This window comes from Equus quagga, chromosome 7, assembly GCF_021613505.1.
Source record: "Equus quagga isolate Etosha38 chromosome 7, UCLA_HA_Equagga_1.0, whole genome shotgun sequence".
Classification (NCBI taxonomy): domain Eukaryota; kingdom Metazoa; phylum Chordata; class Mammalia; order Perissodactyla; family Equidae; genus Equus; species Equus quagga.
In genome coordinates this window covers 48,575,142-48,590,285 of record NC_060273.1, presented here as the reverse complement: position 1 = coordinate 48,590,285, position 15,144 = coordinate 48,575,142, and the positions used below count along the sequence as shown (strand labels likewise).

Below are 15,144 nucleotides of genomic sequence, written 5' to 3'. Positions count from 1 at the left end.
ATCTTCCTATCTATGAAAATGATGTCACTATTTATCAGGTTTCATCTGCCTTCAAAATATGCCCCAAATCCAATAATTCTCACCACCTCCACTGTTAGCCCCCTGGTCCAAGCCACCATCGTCTCTCCTCTGATTGGTTAACCACGGCAGCCTCCCTACTGGTGTCTTTCTGCCCTCACGTCATCCCCCCTACAACCTACTCTCCACACAGAGCCAGTGACTCTTTTTAAGACCTAAATCAGGTCGTGGCACTCGTACCACCTAAAATCGCCTTGTAGCACCAGTGGTGCCAAAGTCCACCCTTAGGGAAACACAGGTTTAGATGAATAAATGAGGGAGCGAGTGAGTGGATGCTGACTCCATGCAAGCCCCTGGGAAGAAAGAAACGAGCAAGTGAGGGGCGGCTTCCCCGGGGAAACCGGAACGGCAAACAGCGGCACCGGCCAGGGCAGAGCCGCGCACCGCCCTGAGCGCGAACGTGGGAGCTCCGGATGCAGACCGGGGGCGCGGCGAGGAGCGCGGGCGAAGGCGCGGGCACGGGAGCGGCCAGGCCTGGCCGCGTGGCTGGCCGGGCACGCGCTCCGAGGGCGCGCTCCTGGCGGCGGCGCGTGGGGCCGCGGCGGCGGGCGAGGGCTTCCGGTGGCGCGGAGGCGGCGCTGCGCGGGTCCGGGAGCGGCGGCCAGGGGAGCGGTGAGTGGCGGGCGGCGGGCCCGGCGCGGCGGGTGGGAAGCGCGCGGGGACCTGGCGGGGGGCGAGGGCTCGGGCGGGAGCGCGCAGGCGGCAGGCTGCAGGGAGGCGCGGCGCTCCGAGTCGGAAGCCCCATCGGCACGCCCGGGACTCCCGGGGCCGGGGGTGTCTGCACCTGACAGCTCCCCACCTCCGGCAGCCTGACCTCCCCCCGAGCTCGCCGGAGCGCCCGCCGCGGAGTGGGTCCCGCCGCCGACGGGAGGGGCTCCGCCATCCACGCCCCCGCGCGCCCTGCCTAGCGGTCCCGGTGGCCGCATGATGAAACTCGCCGCGGGGAGGACATCCAAGATGGCTGCCGCGGGGACAGGCCACCGCGCGAGCGATTGCTGGGTGGCCGGGTGGGCCCGACCCCCAAGCCCATCATGCTCCCAGCTCTTGTCTTCTCCTCCTCGGGGCCGGTGCCCTAGAACTCAGTCTAGTAGGGAAGCGAGAGGCAAGGAATTGGATAGCAGTGGCGCTTGCATTTCCGTCCTGCCCTCCTTATCTTTCCCACATGGCACAGGTCTCCAGCCTTCCCAGAATGACCATAACCACAATGTCTACGAAAGGTGGCAGGTGCTTTAGGTCTGTTTACTTGTACATTCTTACAGCCCTGTGAGGTACTTGGTTTTGCCTTCATGATCCTGATGAGAAAGTTGGGGCTCAGAGAGGCTGAGTAACCTGTACAAGGTCACACAACTGGCGTCTGTAGGGTGAGGCCATCTGAGTCTCAGCTTCCTCAAAGATGCTTTCTCCTCACAGTGTTGTCTAAAATTGCCCCCCTCACGCACACATCCTTTGTTACATTACCCCTGTGTGTTTTCTTTAATAGCATTTGTCACCAGTTGGAATTAACTGTGTTGGGGCCGGCCCGGTGGCGCAGCGGTAAGTGCGCCCATTCCACTTGGGGGTCTGGGGTTCGCTGGTTCAGATCCCGGGTGCGGACATGGCGCGGCTTGCCAGGCCATGCTGTGGTAGGCGTCCCACATGTAAAGTAGAAGAAGATGGGCGTGGATGTTAGCTCAGGGCCAGTCTTCCTCAGCGAAAAGAGGAGGATTGGCAGAAGTTAGCTCAGGGTTAATCTTCCTCAAGGAAAAAAAAAAAAAAAAGAAAGGAATTAACTGTGTTTCCTTGCTTGTTTTATTCTCTCTTTACGATCAGGGCCTGTTTGTCTTGCTTTCCTCTCTCTGCCCTGCACCCAGCATTTGGCTGCACTGAGTAGACCCTCCATGAATATTTGTCAAGTGCCTCCTTGAAAAAGCCCGGCTCTTAGTGACTTCAGAGCATGGGCACATCACCAGTCCATGGGCCACTGCCGTCTGAATCCCCATGGCATTTTGTTTGCACTTTTCTCAAAGTCATCATCTCTCTTCTACCTCACTTTTGAAGTTTGACTTGGGTGCCTCTAGATTTTCCCTCCTTATGTCCATCCACAGTTTACTGAGCGGCTTCCATGTTCCAGGCATCTTAATGGATGCCGGGGGGTGGCAGGGGCGGGGTACACAGGGAGATGAGGGGGCTTTGCAGCTCTCACCGAGCTGGACTCAGCCTTGACACTTAAGATATGTAAGATGAAGGGGAGCTCTTCAGGAGGATGAGCGGAGGCTGTACCAAGAAGTTCTGGGGCCCCACGGAGGTCCTTTCTCCCCTCAGGACTGCAGGTGTCTCGCTTGTAAAAAAATGCTGTTTGGAGTGAAGGGTCTGTCCAGCTCTGATATCAGATGCTCTCAGTGTATTCAGGGTTAGACTGAGTGCACAGGCTGGTCCACCGTCCGACATATTTGCTCTCTGATGCCTTAGAATGAAATGGGCATTGAGACCCTACCACGCAAGCCGTCGTTAGGTGCATTCACCTGGACTGTGGCCATGGGTGGAACCAAACTTCTGCTTGAGGTTAAAGGTAAGAAGTCAGTAGCAGTAATTAACAGTCTCTTAAAAAAAAAAATAAGTTGACTGTTGTCTAGAAAGTGAAAAATTATGTCTCAGACTTACACTTAATTGTACAAAGTTCAAAGTTAAGTTTTTAGTTAATTATTAATTTGTAAAATATTTTCATAGGCAGTCTATCTAATCTGTGCATCAATTTCTCAAAGTGGTGGTGAAATATTCAACGATGACTATGTCCAAAATACTAGTTTGGTAGTATTTGATCATTTTTACAGGCCCATGCCACTGTCTCAAGTGGAAACCAATAGAATTTTTTTAAAAAAATGGGTAAGAACTTTATCCGTCTTAAGAAATTGATTAAGAAACCCAAACCCAAAGTTGATCTTAAGGACTGGATATGAACAATGACTGAATTGTCCGCTGGGTGTTTCAAAGTCAATAGAAGAAGGAGCTGTGCATTGTGCGCTGGGGAGGACCGTGGCAGGGAGACAGGCAGAAGGCAATAGTTTTCCATGTCTTCCTGATTCTAGAAAGGTTCCCTGGAATACAGGAGGGTGTGCAGCAGAAAGCCATTGTTGAGTGGAAATACCCTTTGAAAGAATCTAATTCTTTGTACAGGATTCAGCTTTCTGATTTGTAATTTGGTCTCCTGCCTGGCGACGCCCATAAGAAAGGAATGCTGAGTGTGGAGGACCAGCCCAAAGCCAAACGACTGGGTAAATGTGCTGTGTAGGGTGATGGCCCTTGGCAGACATGTCCTCTCTGGCCTCCCCAGGGTCAGCAGTGTGTTGTAGTCAGGCCCAACCCCCGCTTCCACGCTGTGTCATCTTGGACAAGGCACTTGATTCTCTGAGCGACTTTACAAAATAGGGGACATTTTCTTGGAGGGCTGAAATTAAGATTTGCTATCTAACAATGCATGGAAAGCCCAGTGTCTGTCACATAATGGGCACTCAGTCATGTCCCCCGTCAGTGACGTTGACAGGCTGTTTCACACCAGCCTGGCCCTTACTAAACAAACCAGGGCAGCCAGACTGTTAACTATTTCAAACTGCAGTGGTTGTAATCAACGCCAGGTTTCAGTTTTAATAAGTTAATTCTCATTGTTCATCTTTAGCCAGGGGTGAAGAGCTTTGTTACTGAATCCCTGATAAAGCACATTTCCTGAGAACTTGTTGGAAATTTTGGAAAATTCTTTTTCTAACAGTTAAGCATTTTCCTGGCATGTAGCTGAAAGTCTGAAATAAAGTTTATCTTGGAGGAAAGTTCTTTTTCCTAGACATTTCTTCTCATCTTTCAGAAGAAGCCCTGGCCACTGAGCCCCCTTGCATGCCTCCCCACCCCCGCCAGCAGTGCCTGCGCTGGTGGGCACGGCTTGAGCTCTTCCAGTCACCAAGGACTGGCTTGTTAAGAATGGGCTCTGCCTTCATTTAGCATCTTGCAATAAATAAAGGTTCAAAAGCCCCCTCATACGCCTCAGCTTGCTCATCCTGCCAGCTCTGTGAGCCAGCCCTCAGCTCCATCTTCCAGATGAGGAAATTGAGTCTCAGAGCTGTGAAGTGACTCACCCCGTGACTGCCTGGAAAGGAAGGGACGGACTCAGGACTCTGGTCCAGATTGCATTTGTTCAGGTCCAGTTCTGATTCAGTAGGTCGTCAGGGTAGGCACTGGGCCGTGGGGCTGGGAGCCTCCCTCAACAGGAACCAGCCAGAAAGAACAGGGACAGCAAGCAGCATGATTGGCCAGGCAGTCACCTAAATGTGTATATTGCCCCTGCAGGAGGATAAGCATCGTCCCTCAAATGGCAGGGCCTTTGGTCATTATTTATTTATAATTTTTATATTCTTTCCAGCATAGTGTTTCCAAGACTTAGCTAATCATAGGATACCCCTGGGGTACTTCCTGAAATATCTGATTCCTAGGTCCCACCACAGCTCTACTGAATCCCGATGTCCAGGGAAATGCTTTCTGGGTCACAACCACCTCTCCAGGGAGCGGGGTTCTGGAACTGATGACTAGAGCTTGTAACCAAACTGGTCTGAGGGTAGATGAAATGATATAAGGAAAGCTCTTAGAATAAGTGGGTGTTATTAGGCCATATCCTAATTTTGTCGATAAAGATAGAGAAACTGGGAGCCATGGGCTAATGGATACGAGCTCACAGAGTCGTCGGTGCAGTTGGAGCTGGAACTCAGGTCTGCTGCCTCCACAGAGACGGTCTCTAAGCTCTGCTCATGCCTCCCCTCAGCCCTCCCGTCCAGAGGGTCCAAGTTACAGGACAGTTCGGGAGGTGCAGCCTGGAGCCAGGAATTCAAGTTCAGCTAACCAGCTGGTTCAGTGAGCGTATTTGGAAACTAAACTGATCACCATTGCCTCATTGCAGCAGACGTTAACCAGCCGGGAAGGCTTCTGTGCGGTGGGAGGCGGTCCTGGGCCTAGGAGTCAGGGGACGGTCCTCGTGCTTGCATAGCTGTGCGCTGACTGTGTGACACGCAGGCAAAAGGAAGGCAGCATTGCCCTCCCAGAATTGTGGATGAAGGTTGTGATGTAATCTGAATAAGGACTTGACAAAAGATGGAGTTAACTCACATTTCCAATAGGCTTATAGTGTTATGAATAGAGAATCTGTGGCCTGGCCCTCACTTCCACTTTAAAAGCTTAGAAATCCTGTAACTGAGTTAGTGTGGATTTCAAAGCAGGTTTACTTCGTTGAAATAATGGGTATTTTTGAAAAGTGTGTCCAAACTTGGATACTAGGGTCATTCATATCACAGTCTTCAGTAAGATATACCCAGGTCAGTAAGAGAGTAAGTTGAAGACTTCACCAGCCGAGTTGGGTGATGTCCACACAATAAGCTCTGCGTGGGAAGGGCGTCTGTAAGTGTTCGAGGAAATTTAGGCTCTATTTATTAGAATGTGTTTGCTGGGGCTGGCCTGGTGGCACAGCGGTTAAAGTGCGCGTGTTCCGCTTTGGCGGCCCAGGATTCGCCGGTTCCGACCTGGGTGCAGACGTGGCACCACCTGGCACACCATGCTATGGTAGGCGTCCCACATATAAAGTAGAGGAAGATGGGCACGGATGTTAGCTCAGGGCCAGTCTTCCTCAGCAAAAAGAGGAGGATTGGCAGCAGTTAGCTCAGGGCTAATCTTCCTCAAAAAAAAAGAATGTTTGTTTTTCAGCTTATTGTTTCTTGTCTGTTGTGTCTGTCCAAACCCAGGGCCAAGCCAGTGTTGGGTACAGTAAAGGCCTTCAGTGGATATTGAATGCATAAATTACTTTTGTTTTTGGATGAATGAATAAAAACACTTTGAGAAATTTATTTTGATCAGGCTCCATGATACTGTATTTACCCAAAGCCTTAGCCAAGAGATTAAATTTTAACAGGTTTTTTCCCCTTTAAGAGGTTATTTCTGTCCCCTTTGAGGGCTTAATTAATGTATCAATAAATATATAATATGTAAAATAACCTCTTTAGGAATGACTCATTTTGATGCAATCTAATGCTGTAATTATTAATGGGCCCAGATAGCTGACATCCCTAGTAAGTGATTTTGTCTTTAAGTGACTTTGTTTCTTAGCATAAAGGGGTGTCACTCAACCATAGAAAAAAAATTTGTTTTTTTTTAAAGATTGGCACCTGAGCTAACAACTGTTGCCAATCTTCCTTTTTTTTTTTCCACTTTATCTTCCCAAACCCCCCCGTACATAGTTGTATACCTTAGTTGCAGGTCCTTCTAGTTATGGGATATGGGACGCCGCCTCAGCGTGGCCTGACGAGCAGTGCCATGTCCGCGCCCAGGATCCGAACCCTGGGCCACCGCAGCAGAGTGCGCAAACTTAACCACTCGGCCACAGAGCCGGCCCCAGAAAAAAATTTTTTAATCCTACTTTTTTTCTCATATCAAAAAAATATTTTAATACCTTTGAAATCTAAATTTATCTTTTAAATCATTCGTGAAAAAGATTCTCAAGTCAGAATGAGCACTTCAGTTGGTCAAGCTTCAGGAAGCTACATAATGCTATTTAAACATAGAGAGACATCCCTTCACCAGGCATTTCCTCCTGAAGTCTCTGTTCCAGAATCTTATGCCTCCTTCGCTTCTCTGCACCCCTATTCCATCATTTCATCAGATCTTGGAAAATGAGTTTGTTGAACATCAGAAATCTGCCCATATGGTGTTGTGTCAACCGTAACGTCTTGCTGCTGACCGTCTGCAGTTGCTGACCTAGCTGGTCAGTGGTTAGTGAACTGCTGGGGGAGCTCTTCACATGGTCCCCCTGTGGCTGTGAGGCTCCGCCATCCCTGTCTCCTTTCCCAGCCTGAATTTGTGAAGATGTTTCGCAGGTTCTGCATAACTCTCAGAGCCTCAGGCAGACACGGCAGAGTCGATCCTTCCCACTGCTGTCTTCTGAGTCTCTCCATGGCGCCCTTTGCTTGCTCCAGGTGTTATAAAGCTGATGAAGTCACATTCTTGAACACTTTCTTCGGCGTGCTTTGCAGTCTGCCCCTTTGAGGGAGGACTGTCCCTTGTCCTTGCCACCTCTGCAGTTGGAAAATATCTATCTTGTTCTCTGAGACTTTCTTTTGAACCATGGGGCTCCATGATCGTCCATGCCACCCCCAGGGTCATCATTAAACTGCACAACGTGATGACTTCCCCCAGTGTGCTCTGCAGAAACTCCTAGTTGGGAAGCACCTGCTGTAAAACTGTCACCATCCATTGCTCATGAAATACTGTCACATTTGGGTGGTCGGGGTGCTTAAGAACACCTTCTAAAAAGATCTCTTAATCTGGACCAATTTCGGTCTCGGTGGGGAGAGGGGCAAGTCCAGAGACAGCAGGTGCCAGATGGCTGTGCTGTCTCCACATCAACCACACTGCGGGGACCCTGATCCATCCCCTCCCCACCAGCCCAGCGACTTCGCCTCCTTCCCACGAAGGTGCCCTCGGAGGCCCTGGCCCCCCACTGCGGCCCGCTGGTCGGGACTGAGTGTGCTAGGAGCGGGGCGGGGGGAACGGCAGGACACGCCCCAGAGCACAGATCTGTGCGATGCTGCAGGCCGACCAAGTGGCCAGACCCCGCCCAAGCCACAGCGGGCGGGTGCAAAGGGGACTTGCCCAGGGACCCCGCGTGGTAGCCGAGGCCATGGGGGAGCCTTCGCCCAAGAAGCCACTGTGGGGTCAGGGCCCCAAGCTGCGGCCCTCTCTGTTGGCTGGCTCACGGTGTAAAATGGAGCGGGTCCAGGCTTCGATGACGGGGATCTCCAGTGCCCCGTCGGCCTGCCGCCGGCGCCCTGGCCCAGTGCAAAGAGCCGCTCCCCGCCCACCACCCAGGTGGCCAGGCCAGGCTGGCAGACGGTGGGTGAGGAGGGAGTCGAGTGACCCAGGACAGTGACGGGGACAATGCCTGGCCCCAATGTTTTCAGTGTGGAATAGGAAATAAGTTTAAAAAAAAAAAACATGGGACTCCTAAGTATGGAAACTGGTTGGTTTATTTGGAGTGGAAGAAGTGAAAACTCTGCATGCCCTTGAAGGTTCATGTGTGACAATGCCGTCTAATGAGAACAGGAGAGTCCTAGTTAATCATTAGAATGTTCTCCGGCTTGCCATCAGCCACCTGTGTGACAATGTTCCTTGGCATTCCTGATGACCTTTCTGTTTGTGACATTGGTGAGACGGGGACAGGTTACCAAGTCTGGTGTTTCTCATGCCAGTATGTAGTGCTGTTTGAAAGCCTTCAGCAGGGAGAATAGTGGTGTGTTACCTTCCTGTTGCTGCTGTAACAAATTACCACATGTTTAGTAACTTAAGGCAACACATCTTCTCACAGTCTGGAGGTCAGGAGTCTAAAATGGTTCAGCGTTTCTTCTGGGGGCTCCAAGAGGGAATCTGCTTCGTGCTGTCTCCAGCTTCCAGAGGCTGCTCGCATCCCTTGGCCCACGGCCCTGCGTCCTTCCGTCCTCTGCTTGTCCTCCCATCTGCTTCTCTGCCTCTCCTGCCTGCCTCCTTCTCTTGTAGGGACCCTTGTGATTACATCAAGCCCGCCATCATAGTCCGGGACAGTTTTCCAGTCTCAGGACCCTTAAATGCCTCACATCAGCAAAGTGCCTTTGCCATATGAGGTAACATATTCACTGTGCGTGGAGATTAGGATGTGGACCTCCTGGGGGGCCTGTCATTCTGTCCACCACATACAAGCCAGTCGATCCGAGCTCTCAGTGTTGTTTTAGTGGGCGTGGCCTGAAGTCTGAAAATAAGCCTGCTTCCTCCCTTGCTGGATAGACAAGGGCTGCCTGTGTGTGACATCTCAGAATCTTACTTTCCTCTTCTGGAAACTGCACGGTGGGCATAAAGCACACCATTGTGAAAACTGAGATAGAATGTTCTGCACTGGCGCACGGCAGGAGCTCGCTCTTAGACAACCTCTAGCGCAGTTCCTTGTATGTGACACAATCTCCAGAAACATCGTGGTTCCTTTCTCCATCTCTCCCCTGTTTCTCTGCCTGTCGAAGAAGAGTCTTCGTGAGGCCTCCGTGCCGTTCTCCTTGCTCACACGCGCTGCGGAGCCACCCCAGGGTTATCGTGGTCAGAACTGCGCATTGTCAATAGACTGGTTTTTATTTCAAAGGAAAAAGGAGGGCCTCAAAGAGACCAATTCTGTGGAGACATCACTTGATATATTTGAGGGAATAAAACAGCTAAAAGTGAGTAGTAGAGTAGAAAGCATGGCCTGGCAGGGCTGGGAGTCCACTCCCACTTTGGGACCTCCCAGACTTTCTTCTACCCCAGCACCGGTCACACAGCCCGCGAAGTCACTTCTCTGTCTGGGCCTCGCTTTCCTCGTCTATATGGTGAGCTTTAAAATGGTGGCTCATTTTAAGATCCTATCCAGCTCTTATGCTATTAGAACATTTTTATTTTATAAAGTAGTCATATTTTAAAACTAGATCATGTTTGCCACAACGACCTAAATGTTGCTTATATTTAACAAATTGGTGATGGTTTGTTATTAAAACTAGAATTCTATGAAAGCTACTTTGTAATTTTTAAAAACTATTTATATGAAGCGTAAAGGAGAAATAGCGACAGTGAGAATTATACTTGAAAGGGAAGAAAAATTACTCGGTGCTCAATTTTATGAGAAAAATCCGCATCTGATATCCGCTGGGGAACACGGCAGATTGCTCAGGCCGGAGAGAGGGCACAGGCAGTGCAGAGAAAGATGCAGGCAGGAAACGGCTCCCAGCTTCATGTATAGCCACAGCCTGGTGCCTAGAGAGCCGGGGGTGAGGCCCAGAGTGCCTGCGGAGTCACACGCCCGGCCTTATGCTAGACCTGCTGAACAAGAATCCTGAGAAGGGGGATGGCATTTGTCTTTGTCGAAAGCTCTCTGGGTGATTTCCATGTGTGCCATGGGTTAGGAACCACCGGTCTCTGCCAGGGGCTTTGCAGGAATAAACAGTTCCCAGAGAAGGGGCATCTAACCGGCCGTGCAGTCTCTCCCGACTTGCTACGACCGTTGCTTAGAAGTTTCAGAACTTACAAAGGTGACTGTCTTTGCAGTGTTCCCACCCCTAGGCTGGCCCTCGGGAGTTATATTCCCCTCTCTTCACTAGCCCAAAATGGGAGTAAGCACCAGCCAAGGTGTTCTTCCTTTTGGCCAGTGGGACTGCGCTAGCCTCGCTTCCCCTGCCTTCCAGGACACCACACTGTCCAGATTCCCCACCACAGGTCCCTCCCTCAGCCTCCTCCGCTGTTAGACTTCTCTGACCTCTGAACGTGGAGTCCTTGGAGCTCTTCTCTATTTGCATTCGCTTCCTAGGTGATCCCACCCCATGGCGTGACTTTAGATACAGTACCAGTGCGGACCACGCCCAGATGTCTATCTCCTGATCGGGCCTCTCCCCTGAACTCCAGACTCACCTGCTCAGCCGCCTCCTGGACGTCTCCGCTTGGACGTCTCCTGAGCATCTCAGACTTAATCCATCCTAACTATTCCTGTTTTCTCCCTGAGACTTGCTCCTCCTCTGGTTGTTCCAACGAAGCACCTTAGGAGTCATGCTTTTTCTTTCTCTCATACCGCACATCCAAGCTGTCAGGAAATCCTGTTGGCTCCATCAGTAAAATATCCAGAATGTCAGCACTTCTCACCACTCCTTCCTACCATCCCGGGCCTGCGCCTCCACCAGCTCTCTCCTGGATTACAGCAGGAGCCTCACAATTGCTCTTCTGCGTCTGCTCTATCTCCCACTGTATCCTCCACACAGCGGTCAGAGAGAGACTTTTAAATTGTAAGTCCTTTTAAATTTTAGTCTTCTGATCAGAACACTCCAGTGACTGCCATTTCCTTCAGAGTAAAATGCAAAGGCCTTACAGAGGCCACAAGGCCCCAGAGAGTCTGGCTCCAGCTTCAGTCCCCCACCATCACCTGTCTGACCGCCTCATCCCCTGTCTGTCCTCCTCACTCCGCTCCAGCTGTAGGCCTTCTTTCTGTTCTTTGAAGACACCAGACACTTTCCTGCCTTAGGATCTTTGCAATGTCTGTTCCTTCTGCTCTTCCCCCAGATACCCACGTGGTTCAGCCCTACACTTCCTTCTGGTCTTGCTCCAATGTTATTTTCTCAATGAGGCCCACCCCGATGACCCTATTTAAAGAGGCAGTCTGTCCTCAGATCTTTCTTATCCCATCTGTTATTTCCCTACACCGTTTATTGCCTTCTGATATAATGAACAGTTGATCTGCCTTTGATGTTTTGCGCTGTTGCCTGTCTCCTCTTCCATCCCCACCATCCCAATGTCAGCTCCACTGGGGCAGGAATTGCTAATTTTGTTCACTGATGGAGCCCAAGAATGTGTCATATGGTAGGTGCCTAATAGGTGAACACTAAAGGCAGCAGCATTTTCTAGACCTTAAAGGAAAAACAAAGCTAAAAGATTTGTCCTGCTAAGAATTTCTTCTGTTTAAACTGTGGTCTAACTGAGGGTATGAATTGTTGCTTTTATTCGCCCATTCAGAAATGGGAGGGGATAAGACCAGATTATCCACATAATTATATGTAGCAATTATTTGGTGACATTTAAGTGTAGAAACAAATTGTGAACTATACACATAAGTGTACTTTCAAGTTATAACCCGTGGACAAGGCCAGTGGGACCTGTTTCTTACAGGTCCGCATTGAGGTAAGTACAGAAATTGAAAGTAAGCATTTAGAAACTTTCTTAACAATGTGACAGAGTCATATTATAGTTGCTGAATCTAATAATAAAAAATTAGGGCTTTTATTTTATAGCTAACATTTTCATTTAATTTGTCTCAAAATTCATTTTTAATATATTTTACGAAAGTATTGGTTCATGATAGGGATTGGAAATTAGAAAAACCAGAGCAGGTTCTTCCCCACGTGTGGTTTGAGAAGTGCTGGTCAGATGACACCAGGGTTGACTTATGAAGTTGGCGTGAAAAAAAGATTGAGAAATTTTGGGACCTTCTGGAACTTTATGAATCATCTCGTGGATTTTCGTAGTCTTCTCTTGTAGTAGTTTTCAGCTTTTTCTACTTTTGTCTTTTTTTCCCCCCAAGCAGTAGAAGTCTCTCTTCAAATGATCGCTGCGATAAAACCCGGATGTAGACGGCAAATACAAGCACACCTGCTCTAGTTGAGTGCAAGCTCAGGGGCTCGGAGCCCCCCGGCCTGCATCCCCGTGCTCCGGGAGGCCGCTGTGGAACCTCGAAGAGCCTCACGTCCCTGCAGACCAGTCTAGAAGCTCTGCCCCCTGGTACGAACTGGAATTTTGTTTGGCGTTTTGTATGTTTTATAAATAATGCATTTGATGTATTCTAATTTGAAATTTAGATATTTCTGCATACAATGACACAGCTCTTTGATGTCCATTCTATTTCTTGTATCCCTGGACTTATTAAACATGCATGACTTTGATGTGTTCTAATTTGAAGTCCAGACATTTCTCTTATCATAGCACAATCGGCGGAAAACCAGCAGGGACAGACCTGTCGTCTAAGGAAGTTGTTTCTTGGTTTATTGCAACCACACACCAGAGGAACCGGGGGTCTCTCACCAGCAGAGGGGAGAGGGGTCTTTTAGAGCGCCTTGGAGAATGGCAGGGTTCAGACGAAGTCTAATGAAGCAGCTTTGTTCGGCTCACAGCAGGGCTGGGTGTAAAGGTCTGGACCGTGAGGTGGACCCGCAGCCTTGTTTCCTTGGAAACTACAAATTAAGAAAGACGTGGAATGTCGAGTCCAGAGACTCTCTAATCGGAGACCCCGCCCCTGGATTGTAAATCCTGGCTCCTCTGCTCCATCGAGTGGGGTGCTTCCTTCTTCCTGTTCTGGCTTCAGACAGCACAGTTCCCAGTGGTCTGTGATTATAGAGAATAAGGTTTCTCAGTGAGATAAGAAAGCAGTGGTCACTCAAAGAAGGGGGTTGTGACACTCTCTGGCTGCATTGTGACCTTGGGAGAAGTATGGCTTCCCACAGACTCTGCAGCTGGCTTTCTCTGTGCAAGCTGTCCCAGCCTGCGCGAGTATGGTGGGGCTGAGTTTTACTTCCTCACTCTCACTGACCGGCTCTTTCACCTGCACTAGATTGCTCAGATCCATGGGCCTCACATGCTTGATGCTGATCCAGTGGCATGAGATGTATTCATTTGAGGTTGTGATACAGGACAAATGACGGGAGTGCCTAGCATCTGCACCTGACATCTTAGCGTGCCTGGGAACTAGTAAAGCACTAAGAAACAGCCTAGTGAAAAATGACCTAGGAAAGAAAACTGCTATGAGAACTGGTGTTAGAAATGCAGGAAAGGGAAACAGGAATAAGAAAGTGATGGTTTGAAGCCTTCATCGTGGCTGCATCCTTTGACCTTCTGATGCTGTGCAGAGCGATCTGGTCCAAGGCAATCACCAGCTACAAGGGGCTGACTCATAGACAAGGATGCAGCGTCACTTATCCTTGTGAAAACTGAAAATGACATAAACACTAGAGGTGTTGTTATATGCCCAAAATGAGTGCTTAGTACCTGGGGGAAAATTCATGCAGTAAGTGCAAAAAGTATCAGGATAGTAAGATATAGAGTATGGCATCAACTTTATTTTTTTTTATTATATGATAATATTTTAGAAAATGTCTGCAAGGAAATGGACTAAAACAACAGTGGTTCCTTCAGTGTGGCTGAATTATAGGAGATTTTGTTTCTTTATTCTTTATTTCCTATAATCAGCTTATATTATTCAGAATGTTACAGTAAGCACATATTACAATACAATGCCATTCCAAAGATAAGCATGTATTACTCAGAGAAAGAAATTAGTTGCTTTTGGAAAAAAGTAATGGTTCTTAGCCAGAAAATAGGAGTTTTATGAGGGAAATTATATGCTGCAATGTTATTCCTGTTCAGGGGGTTGTCACAATGTGTTTTTCCCATTATGTCCCAGTTAGATTTAAGAACATAATTTTTCGTTTTCAATTGGCACTTTATATGCTGAACTAGACTGAATGAATCTGAATGTTTTTTAATTGTAGAATTTTTAGCAATTAAGCCTTTTTTTGCACAATTAGTCACTTCTACTGGTAGAAATAACAAATTCAGTAAACCAGAGTACAGTAGTAGTTTGACATTGGTTATTTCACCCAGGAAAAGGGTTTCAAATTTCAGACCCTGTTACTGTTGATGTATTTTTAACTTTTTATATTTCTAGTTTTTCTACAATTTTCTAGATTTCCGAAAGTAAGGAATGATAAAATACAGTGTACTTACAAAGAGAAATATGTGGGAAATTACTGAAATTTGGTTAAGATCAACTGAGATTTGTAGACAAAATTCACTTTGGATTTAGATTGTCTTTCTGCTGTTTATAGCAAAGTTATTTTTGTAAACAGCAATGTGCTCAAATCTTTACTTGAAGATTAGTGTGACTATGAAGTTTCTAAATGTGTAGCAGCATTATAAATGTTAACTAGACTTGTCTTTTTGACCCTCCTCCAGCCCAGGACGATGTCTGGAGAACTTCCGCTGAACATCAACATCAAGGAGCCTCGATGGGATCAAAGCACATTTGTGGGACGAGCCAATCATTTCTTCACTGTAACTGATCCCAGGAATATTTTGTTAACCAACGAACAACTAGAGAATGCAAGAAAAATAATACATGATTACAGGTAACATTAATGACTGTGCTTTTGGCTTACGATATTAATCGATTGTCACGTTAGCCTATTATCTTTAAACCTTCACTGAGTGATTTTACCACTTTTTTTTGCAATGGAATCCTTTCTACAAAAAAAAGAAAAAATGTGGGAAATAGGAAGACTTGTTTTATCCCCCATTTCTGACCCTCAATACAGATATCAAGAGTTCACAGTAATCTGAAAATTAGGCAACCCTCCAACTCCTAGGTACTAAGCTGTGAGGTCCCTGTTTCCCAGCACCCTGCCTCCTACTCTACCGCAGCCGCCCCCTGCATCCACAGCCGCCCCCTGCATCCACAGCCGCCCCCTGCATCCACAGCCA

General features: G+C 48.3%; 1 protein-coding gene across 20 annotated transcripts in view; it reads left to right on the top strand.

Moving 5' to 3' along the window:
• Positions 1–604: 604 nt before the first annotated feature.
• Positions 605–15,144, top strand: part of SFXN1 (sideroflexin 1) — a 44,713-nt gene continuing 30,173 nt past the window's right edge. For 7 of the 20 annotated variants that reach the window (XR_006889370.1, XR_006889368.1, XR_006889372.1 and 4 more), the window contains exons 1-5: positions 609–690; positions 1,559–1,611; positions 2,527–2,626; positions 12,197–12,393; positions 14,620–14,792. Coding sequence is in view for 15 of the 20 variants with exons in the window: in XM_046666563.1 (XP_046522519.1) it covers positions 14,629–14,792 (164 nt within the window). In the remaining 5 variants the exon portion in view is untranslated. Of the gene's footprint in view, positions 691–1,557; positions 1,612–2,526; positions 2,627–3,231; positions 3,330–10,468; positions 10,908–12,196; positions 12,394–14,619; positions 14,793–15,144 lie in introns of those variants that run through there. The other 13 variants (XM_046666558.1, XM_046666556.1, XM_046666552.1 and 10 more) reach the window with 13 other exon arrangements.